General features: G+C 44.3%; 1 protein-coding gene across 1 annotated transcript; it reads left to right on the forward strand.

Annotated features, from left to right (window-relative positions):
• Positions 1–1,126: 1,126 nt before the first annotated feature.
• KRT18 (keratin 18) lies at positions 1,127–10,708 on the forward strand. The gene is made up of 7 exons (XM_081318359.1): positions 1,127–1,796; positions 6,224–6,306; positions 7,441–7,597; positions 7,773–7,937; positions 8,083–8,208; positions 9,111–9,334; positions 10,459–10,708. Exons 1-7 carry the CDS (start codon positions 1,329–1,331, stop codon positions 10,574–10,576), a joined length of 1,341 nt encoding a protein of 446 aa, XP_081174485.1. The 5' UTR covers positions 1,127–1,328; the 3' UTR covers positions 10,577–10,708.
• The last annotated feature ends 352 nt before the right edge of the window (positions 10,709–11,060 follow it).

Genomic DNA, 11,060 nt, shown 5'->3' on the forward strand with positions numbered 1-11,060 from the left:
ACTTAAATTTTCTTGTACACAGACTGTGTATCATAAATTGAATACAGCATGGGAAGATGAGTCATGGAGTAACTAGCTTGAAACTGAACCCATGGAAGAATTGAGAACTGAACCCAAAACAGAAATGAACATGTGTGTATGCACAACATTCTTTCGATGAAGCTGATAAGTTTTTAAAGGGGAATTGGACAGAAATTCATTTGTATCAAGATCATAACACTTTCAGAAATATTTAGAGCAGTGCCGCACAAAATCCAGCATGGCTAGCAGTTATGAAATAAAAACTTGATCATAGCTGATAAACCCGGTTACGACAAGGCCTTCCCTTTCCCCGATCCTCATCAAGGATGCTTACAGCAACCTTGGATCAAACATACCCGCAGTGAAATGGCTTATTATCCTTGCCATCCACGGAACCATTGTGCTTCCAAAAGTCTACCTACAGGCAACGACTTGTTCCATTTCCCCAGCCCACAAACTTGGGTTTACTGACGAGGATTCGCGAGACACAAGAGAGGCTATCAGTTCTACTCGGGTCTCAACGTCTCCGAAATAGTATAGCACGGGGAGGGAGGGGGTCTCCAACCTTTGGTAACCTTTTAAGACTTGGGGACCCAGATTGTTGGGGGCAATTAAGCTGACTTTGTAATAATGCCGCTTGGGGGGGTGTATGAAAGCCCTAATAAGCAGGCATATACATAGAATGAAGGCTACTGCTAAGCTTGTAAGCCGCCCTGAGTCTTCGGAGAAGGGCGGGATATAAATGGAATTAAAAAAAAACTCCCGTGCCGGCTGGGGAATTCTGGAAATCGGAGTCCCGGGGGGGGGGGGGTTCTTAAAAGTTGCCAAGGTTGGAGCCCCCTGCTATACAGCCTACGTTTCTCAGGCTCCGGTTACCCCCATCCCGATCACCTATGTATGAAACGTCTGCAGGGCTGTTCAATGTAATGGCGCAGTTGGGCGCGGACAGGGCGTCGCCTTCCACCTTCCGGGCAGCCGGTCTACCCCGCAGCCCCAAGAAGGCAGGAGGCGGGCACCCTAAGGCCCCTTCGCCTCCCAGGCTCCTCCGGAGGCTTTTCTGGAAGCCGGGCCGAAGCGCCGAGCCGCGAATCCGAGAAAGACAAAAAAAGTTTGCCGAGATCCCGAGTTTTTGGATTGGCCCCGCGCCTTCCAGCCTCGGCGCAACAAGGCGCCAAGCGGGAGAGGTGGGTCCCGGGCTGGGCCCGCCCCTTGCTCCTGGCTATATAAATGCCTCGCTTGAAGTAGGCAAGTAGGTTTCAACTTCTCAACACCTCTTGGCTCGGCTCTTCCTCGCCTTCGCAGGTACCATGAGTTTCTTCAAGTCCACCGTCTACTCCTCTCCCCCCTCTCTCCCTCCCACCGGTTTTAGGCCGTTCAAGTTTGGCGCCGGAGGCAGCGCGGCCAGCGTCTACGCCGGAGCCGGCGGCTCCGGCTCGAGAATTTCTGTCTCCAGAGTCTCCAACCTGAGCTCAAGCTCCGGGGGTGGTGGTTATGGAGGAAGCTACGGAGGAAGCTACGGAGGGGGCTACGGAGGGGGCTACGGAGGGATGAGCGGCGGCAGCCTCTACCACTCCGGATCTGGGGTGGTCCAGAGCGAGAAAGAAACCATGCAAGACCTGAACGACCGCCTGGCCAGTTACCTGGAGAAGGTGCGCGACCTGGAAGCCGATAATCGGAAGCTGGAGATCCAAATCAGAGAGTACATGGAAAAGAAAGGGCCCAGCGCCCGAGACTGGAGCCGTAATTTTGAAATCATCGACGATTTGAAGAATCAGGTGAGAAAACCCTTGGGGTGGGGTAGGGTGGGGTGGGGTGGGGTGGGGGCACCAAGGTATAATAAAACACCTTTAACTCTTGGCAGTAAAACTCAAGTACTTTGGCCACCTAATGAGAAGGAAGGACTCACTGGAGAAGAGCCTAATGCTGGGAAAGGTTGAGGGCAAGAGAAGAAGGGGACGACAGAGAATGAGGTGGCTGGATGGAGTCACTGAAGCAGTAGGCATGAGCCTAGATGGACTCCAGAAGATGGTAGAGGACAGGAAGGCCTGGAGGAACATTGTCCATAGGGTCTCGATGGGTCGGACACGACTTCGCAACTAACAACAACAACAACTCTTGGCAGTGTAATGATTTTGGAGGCCCTCCTGTTAGAAAGTGGAACCGTTTCTGAAATTGGGGATGCTGCTGTCTTTTGAATGCCCACTTTCAAGCCCGTAGTTCTGACTTAGGGAGAGACCCCTTTTCTCCTCCTGGCCCCTTTTAAAGTATGTCCATTCTGCCTGCGTTAATTTGTTTTCATCAAGAGAGTGACACAAATAAGGGGAGCAAAGGTAAGGGGAGTGTGGATAAGAAATCCAACGTGAAAGCGGCTCTGTCTGTCTCCCTGGAAAATGATCCTGCCAATAAAACTTTTGTCTCCCTAACTATTGCCTTACCCGATAAGCAGCTCAACAGCTTGCATTTGCAGGTTAATGGTTTACTAGAAGAAACTAATATGGGCCAACAGCTAACCACCAATGTAGGAGGAACCTCCCATGTTTGTACTCTGAAGCTTGAATGGCGCTGAAAGTTTAGACCTGGTATAGAATTTACCTGCATACCTGAGTGGGAGTTTTTCTTGAAGAAATTTAGCCTGTGCATAAGGGGGGGAGGGGGAGAAGGAGAGGGCAACTATAGCAGGGATTGGTTATTTTTTTCCATATCATAAAAGAAAGATGCAATAAGTGAAGTTCAAACAAATTGGCTCATTTTATTGTGTTTTGCCATTGCAAAGAAATATTGAATGTACTTTATATTGGGCAATATTAAATATAGCATCCAGCAACACTTTGCAACAAGGAACCTACTATACAATTAATATATCCTGTAGAACTTTTCAGAGGTACCTACTTTGCCGCCCTTCCGTGAAAAAAAGTTTTCACCTTTCCATCTCTTATCTTGCATTCTACTTTCTTCTGCCATGCCTCCTTTTTAAAATTTATATTAAATTTATTGGCTGCCCATCTTACCACAGGGTAACTTTTGTGATGCGTCCTTTTGGGTTGAAGGTCTAAGGAATAGAATCGGTTGCCTAAATGTACCCATCCACTTACAATTCCACAATGCCTCTAATACAGAACCAGTCTAGAGCATTGTAGAGGAATGAAAAAGTATGTCTGGCTCTATTTTCAGAAGGTCAAAGAATAAGCATCAGGCCATCTTAAACCTGAGATAAATCTTGGACAGGTAAAGAGAGTTTCCTGCCTCTAGGTAAAGAGTTAAAATTCCTGCAGCTTAATGCCAAGCAAGAAAGAATAAGGCCAACCTGGGGAGAAAGGAAAATTTTATATGCAGACATAACAGCAGGAGAGAACAGCTAACTCCCAATTTGGTGATTTTGAGACTTGCAGTATAATACCTCTGAAGAGCAGGAGGCTGGGAAGGTCTGGGTTACAGTGGTTTTGAAAAAGAGGAACTTTGGCTTACAGGAATGCTCCCAATCGCTTTGTTAAAAGACTGAGTAGATTAAAAGATTTTGTTCTTGTGAATCATTTTTATGGTATGTGTGAAATCATTTGGCAAACAAAGGCAATAAAGATAACGGTAAAAGCTTCAGCACCTGTTAAAGTCAAGTATATGGCACAGAACGCAAGAGAGCTGGTTAGAAGAGGGTGTGGTGCAAAGGCAGAAAGTGAAAGAATATAAATGTCCTGGGGGAAAGAGATTCAATTTCTTTTTGTTCCCTGGGAAGCATTTTCAGAACAGCTTCCAATCCCTATTTGCTCTGCTCTGCCCTGCCCTGTTCTTCTTTTTTTTTTTAAGTAACACCTGACACCATATCAAAGCCAGGCATAGCCACTTTATGCATGGTGTGTGTGTGTGTGTGTGTGTGCTTTTTCTGAGTTAAGTCCATTCTATAACACCTGGCAGATCTGTTACCAGGAGAGCAGAATTAAGCTCTTGCTAGCTTATACCTCAAGGTATGGTTGCCTGGAACATATCCAATTCTCCAGAGAACCCTCCTCCTTATTACTTTTGCCTGCTAGAAACAATAAGTTTTTTTAAAAAAAAAACATGGCTGGTGGTGGCTTTTCTCATGAATATGGGAAAGGAATAGTACTATTTTTCACCTGATTTTTTTTTTAAGTCTTAGATTCCAGCTCTTTTGTACTCTCAAAGGTTACATGATATACGGCCCATCAATTCATTGGAAGTTAAGTGATTGTGCTAAACGTGCTGAATCGGATCAAAGGCTGGCCATGACCTTTGTAACCAGTATCCTCTTCCCATTCTAGCCAGCCGGATACCTATAGGAATCCCCTAAAGCAGGGGTAGGCAACCTCGGCTCTTTTATGACTCGTGGACTTCAACTCCCAGAATTCTTGAGTCAGCTGACTCAGGAATTCTGGGAGTTGAAGTCCACAAGTCATAAAAGAGCCGAGGTTGCCTACCCCTGCCCTAAAGGAACATGATGACAATAGCACTGTTACTACTAGGTTGTTTCTAGGAAACCTGGCTTACCCTATATAATAATCCTTAGGGCAGGCTGCTATTTAAATCAAAATAGGCTAGGCCTGCTTCTCTGTCTTCTTTCCATGTCCCTTCTCTCCCCCATTCAATTGGCAATAGAAAATTAGTTTTTACTGACAGGTACAAATAAGAAAAGCACTGGCTACCTGGCTTATTGGAAATTCAGTACCCCACTTTTAGGAGACTTTACTGAGATTGTAATATTATGGGCAGGTTTCCTGAGAGTTAGCCCTGGGGGGGGGGCTCATGGCTGCCCCTCTACATATTTGTAAGCCAGCCACTGTAAATGCCAAAGAGGTCAGAATTCCTTCAGCATCTTCAATGGCTGCTGAAATTAGTCCTTCCATTCAGCTGTTTAAGGCAAAGGAGCCCTGTTCAGTTTTGCATGTGGCCATTTTATTCAAGGCGGTCCGTGGCCATAAAACTAGGTGTGTGTGGAAGTTCTCCTAAGGGACAATGCCAAATACCTGAATTAAACGAACTTGAATTAAGGTTCCAAATTCTTGGCGGGGGAAAGGGACACACATTTGGAGTTTTGTCAACATGTCCTGAATGCTCTGGGTTTGCCTATTCACAAAATGGCTGAATCATCGTAGAATCGATCCCAAACGAAACAAATTACTTAGGGCAGAGAGCCCACATGCACCGCTAAGCACATTGATTTGTGCCTTTAGATTGTAAGCCGCCCTGAGTCTTCGGAGAAGGGTGGGATATAAATTGGATTAAAACAAAAAACAAAAAACTTCAGGATTTGCCTTATACTGTAGTTGCTAAGGAATTACTGCTGAGTTGGACACTGCTCTGCAACAGTATAAAAGGGAAGAAGGCTAGGCTAAAGTGTCTCACAATGTCAGCTTCTAATCCAGGGGGGAAAATATTAATGCTGAACATCCATGAGAACAAGGGGATGAAAATGCCTTTCTAAAGGAATGATCCCCTGATAGCTGAATTCATATCTTCCCCCTACTCCTCAAAAAGCAGCTGTAAACCCAGCAGAATTAGTGAGCTTGAAAGCTTTACACAGTAGAATGTAACTATTTCCCTGGCCTGCTCAAAGTAATTTAATTTTACAGATTTGTGGCAACATTGCCTGGAAGTAGAACTTGTGGTTTCTGGGTGCTTCAGCGCCTGGGCCCCCAGGTCTATTGGAGACACGCATTGGGAAAAGTGAAGGCACTTGAGAAGCTGCTTGAGCGCAAAGCAGGCAATTTCTCCTTTAAAAAATCTTGGTCTCCCTGTTGCCTTGGTAACTGAGAAGGTGAGTTGCACCTGGAATGGCTTAGGCAAACAATGGAAACTCTGTAGGCTGGCTGAAAACCTGTAGGTTTAGATTGCACTAGCCTTCCCTAAATAAATAAAAAACAAAAACAAAGGAAGTTTAAGGTCTGGTTACTGTAAAGCTTTTGATTCCCCCACCCCATCTGGGAATCTCGATCCAAGCACGTGTGGAGAAGCGGGGTTTAGCAACTGGTGTAGAAAGTTTTGCTTTTTGTAGCATCTGGCTGGGCACAAATCTGTGTCATTGGGTTTGTGGTGGGAGAGGCTTCTTCTGTAGCTTTCTGCCAATTTATGCTGTTAAAGGAACCATGCCAGAGTGTCCCAATTTTTATTTTTATTTTTTCTGATTGGTAACTCAAATATTTATTTCGCATTTATATGAGTATGCCATGTGTGTTTCCTTTCCTCTGCTCAGATCTACGATCAGTCTGTGGAAAATGCTCGTGTTGTCCTGCAGATTGATAATGCTCGTCTGGCTGCTGATGACTTCCGTGTCAAGTGAGTGTTTTCCTCCCAGTTCACGAACTGGCTCTGGAATCCTGTCCAGCAGCCCAGGGAACAACCAGAGTCTCAACCTGCAAAGCAGGGTTAGGCAGTCTAATGTTCTCCAGCTAGTTTGGTTTACACCTCAAGTTTAAAGGAATAGGGAAGGCTGTTAGAAAAAGAAAGCTAAGACAAATTAAAAACTATATTTTTAACGTCCTGAAAAGGTTTATAAACAATAAAAGTCAGGAACTTTGTGCAACCTCTCTGAGTTCTACACATTTTTTTCCTCTTTATTTTGATGTTGCTAATTTATTTTGAGTTCACTAATATGGTAGAGGCCAAGAGCACAAAAGACTGAATCAATATAAATCTTAAGTCAAGTGCCTCCCTGTTTTCTGAAATGTTAGGCATTCACATAATTTCAAGCATGTGGCCGAAAGGATGGGAAGCGGTTTATAAATATCAGAAAGCAGAATTTTGCATCTAATTGTGTTATTTTACCATTTCCCTGGCTGGGATACAGCTTCTATAAAGCTCTGGTTCTGTTCTGTACCAGCCTGCTACCGGCCCTGCAGAAAAGGCAACCCCTTTACAAACGGCAAGAGGCTGGAATAACGTCTGCCAAATTTATTACTACAAAAACAAACAAGACACGAACCAAGATACAGGAGCTTTGAAACACTATCTGAGTGGTTGCTTTCAGCAAACCAGCCCTCCCCACACATTCCCTTTATAAAGAGTTCAGGGCGTGGCTTCTCTCTGCCTCCTTCCGAGAAGCCCCATTGCCTTCCTCTATTTACTCCTACTTGACTGCCTCCTGCGTCGGGCGTCCTTGAACAGGGCCAGCTGTGGGTCATCTTCATCCACACTGTCAGGCTCACACAGCTGGGTCTCCGTGGTGACCAAGTGGGAGGGGCCTGCCTGAGGGCTATCATCAGCAAGATCTTCAACCCCCTCAGCAAGGTCTTCAACACCCCCCTCCTCCTCTGAGTCGTCCGACCCAACTGCCGAACCCACAGGCTGACCCTGAATCACAACAGGTTCTTTCTCAGTAACTTGTTGCTATCGGCATAATACCCAGCGGCCCTTTTGCTTCATAAACCCGATTACGGTGGGAACCTAATCCTGCCTTTTCCCACTGCCCAGGTTTGAGGCTGAACTGGCTATTCGCCAGTCAGTGGAGAGTGACATCTTTGGCCTCCGCAAAGTCATCGATGACACCAACATGAGCCGTCTGCAGTTGGAAAGTGAGATCGAAGCCCTCAAGGAAGAACTGATCTTTTTGAAGAAGAACCATCAAGATGTAAGTCTTTATTGGCATTGGACAGTGAAGTCTAGAAAATACAGTTCCAGTAGTTTAGGAGAATTACTCTCCTATGGTGTAAGAGAGCTGACAATGAATCATGGGTTGCCTTCATTCCAGGCTGTCTTTTCAACTCTTGAGTTAGCCCAAATGCTCCTGTTTTTGCACCTTTTAGGAAGTCATCAGCTTGCAGTCCCAGATTGCCAACTCTGGTCTGACCGTGGAGGTAGATGCTCCCAAATCACAGGATTTGGCCAAGATAATGGCAGAGATTCGTGCGCAGTATGATTCCTTGGCTCAGAAGAATCTTGAGGATTTGGACAAGTACTGGAGCCAGCAGGTAGGTAGAAGAGCTAATTCCTACCTTTCTCCATGCTAACCTCTTTAAACTCCCTTATATGACCCACAAAATGTATTACCAAGAGACCATTTGAAAGAGAGAGCTTCAGACGGTAACACAACCTGCTTTCATATTTTCTGCTTAGATCTCAGAGAGCACCACCATCATCAACCAAAATAGCAAAGAAGTGGAAACGGCCCGTATCACCATTACGGATTTGCGACGTACAGCCCAAACATTGGAAATTGAACTGGAATCTATGCGCAATGTGGTATGTTGGCAGGAGCTTCCATGGGAATCAGTCTTGGGGTTATCTTTTGCAGGGGTTTAGGGTGGACAACTTTGTATTATCACCAGCTGCTGTGGATATGAGGCATGTTGTCTTAGATAGTGATTGTTGTCTTCCTGCATCCCTTGACAGTACTAAGATGGAGAGGTGGCTATTTTATGGGATTGAAGAAAATGCATGCTTAAGGGCCTTGTCGGGGTTCACACATTATGCCAAACTGTGATTTGTTTCGACCATAGCTAATCAAATTAGTTGCAGTTGGATGGGCTTAATCAACTAAGCCCAACAAACCAAGGGCTTACTTAGTGTGTTGTGCCAGTGAAAATGCTGCCTTAAATTTTGGCTTCTTATGTCTCCAATACTGAAAACAATTTTAAAATGATATTGAGTTTCCGTTAGAGCAGGGGTGTCAAACTGCCGGCCCACGGGCTGGATGCATCATAGCAAAACCGCACCCACCCCATTACCGGCAATGGCAAAAAAAGTCGCGATACATCGCGACACGTCTCATGACGTTGCGACTTAGAGAATTTGTTTTGTTCAGTGACCAAAGAGCTGCTACAGCACCAATATGCAATACCAGTGAGTCAGATTTGGATTGGGAAAGAAGAAGGCAACCAAATGTAGAATTATTCCACAAGAGATCAGATGGTACCAAATGAGCGATCATGAATTCATGAATGAAGCAAAACTATCACATGGGGGTGGGTGGGGTGTAATGAGGAATATTGCAGTATGTAAGCCGCCCTGAGTCTTCGGAGAAGGGCGGGATATAAATGGAATTAAAATAAATAAAATAAATAAAAAATGCTACCTCAGACCAGAAAAAGTTTTGGCTTAGCAAAGAATGATCCTTCTTGTTCTGTCATCCCCTCCCCCTACAGAGAGCCAGTCTGGAGGGCAACCTGCTTGAAGTGGAGTCTCGCTATGCAGTGCAAATAGAACATCTGAATGGAATTCTGCTTCGGACAGAAGCTGAACTGACACAGCTACGGAATGACGTCCAGCGCCAGGCAGATGATTATCAGGCTCTGTTAAACATCAAAGACAAGCTGGAATCAGAGATTGCTACCTATAGGCATCTGCTGGAGGGCGGAGAGGAATTAAAGTAAGCCTTTCCACTTTTGTTTGCCTCTTCAGGACTAGAATAGACAAAGAAATTGAGTTGTTTGCTTTGATCTGTATACATTTCCCCTGGAGGTTTTAATTGTGCAGTTCCTTATCAAGGGTCATATTGGCTTAGGGAGCCAAACATCAAATCATCCAGAGTAGTCCTTCAGCTTTCATATTCTAAGACCCACCTATCACTTTTTCCAAACAATCTGAGATAAGCTGTGATAGAAATAAAGTTGTCTTTTTTCTATGAAGGATGGTTATGTTTGCAAGTGTTCAATCAGTTTTTAAGATTTAAAAAAATTCACTGACATATTCTGTGCCTACTTAGATTATCGCTCTGAAACAATTTTTATCACACTTGTGAAAGGACATATCACACACATAGCTGAATTGAATTTAAATTTTGAAGTACAGTAGCCCTAGTTCTGTTAAATTCTAGTTAATATCCTTGAGAAATTAATTCAACAGAAACATTAGGAATATTTGAAAGTAGCTATGGGGAAGCTGTTTCTGATATCTAAGTTATTTTTAAATACTATAGTCCAGTGTTTCTCAACCTTAGCAACTTTCAAGATATGTGGATTTGAACTCCCAGAACTCTGCAGCCAGACAGATATATTAAAGTTTCCATAGTTGAGAAACACTGGTAGGGCCTAAGAGTAGATTTGGCTTAGAATATGGATCCTTTACATGATAAAAACAGTCACACCTGGGCCTGAAAGGAACAAATTGATATTTACAGTGTTTTCAGCATTACATGCAAAGTGCAGGCTGCAGCCTTAGTAACCTGAGATCAACTCAGTGTGTAATTTTATAATGCTGCTTTTTTTGCAGCCTGCCCCAACTTGATGCCTTCCAAGTACCTTGAGGTTATAATTACTACTATTCTAACATGCCTAGCAGGGAATGTTATCTTAGGAAAGCACTTCATAATGTAACATTCTAGAATGTATACGGTGATTTATCCAAGTGAATTCAATCTTTTTTTTTGCCCATAACGTGTAGCTTAGAACTTACAAAGCTACACCAGTAACATATGTGAGATAATTACATCCCAACATTAAATGTGGGAAAGGACTTTTGTTCATTACCCAAATCTTTCCTCTCTTCCTTCAGCCTGAAAGATGCTTTACTGGAAAGCACCATGCAAGTCTCTCAGAAGATTCACTCCACCAAAATTGTGGATGGCAAACTGGTGTCGGAGACCAGCGAAACCAAAACATTAAAGCGTTGATCTCCTCTGATGTAGCAGACCTCCTGGTGCAACTGCAGGGGCATCATTTTATTTTGAAGGGGGAGGTTGCTGAAGAAGGGTTTGGGGCTGATTCGTTACACAACTCAATAAAGCAGTGTGCCTGAAAGCGGTGTTGTGTTGTGCTTGTGCCTTTATTGTGAGAAATTCCCCAGAGTCCCAGCATTGAGAGCTGTCCTCTGGTGATGTGTGTGTGTTTAGGGAGCACTTTTCATATTGGCTAGATTGGTGCATAATGCTTAACCCATGGTTCGGATAGGCTATTTTAGTTGGGTTCACACCTTTGAACCAAATCCAAAAAATACTTTATGGTGTGTAGTGTGTCCTGTGAACCTAAACATTTCAACTCTGTACCCTGGAACCACTTGCCTGGTGTAACGTGCAGTGTAAACTTACACACTGCAAACAAATTTAATCTCACTTCTGCAGTCACACGAGAAGGGGGGATGTGCCTAAAATCAAATCC

The sequence above is a fragment of the Vipera berus genome (assembly GCF_964194415.1).
Source record: "Vipera berus genome assembly, chromosome: 2".
Lineage (NCBI taxonomy): Eukaryota > Metazoa > Chordata > Lepidosauria > Squamata > Viperidae > Vipera > Vipera berus.

Bases quoted from the DNA above. Each gene is read 5' to 3' on its own strand.
- KRT18 (XM_081318359.1), top strand. From the start codon at position 1,329: ATGAGTTTCTTCAAGTCCACCGTCTACTCCTCTCCCCCCTCTCTCCCT. The intron at 7,938-8,082 runs GTAGGTAGAAGA...TTTTCTGCTTAG, and splicing joins ACAAGTACTGGAGCCAGCAG to ATCTCAGAGAGCACCACCAT. The intron at 8,209-9,110 runs GTATGTTGGCAG...CTCCCCCTACAG, and splicing joins TGGAATCTATGCGCAATGTG to AGAGCCAGTCTGGAGGGCAA.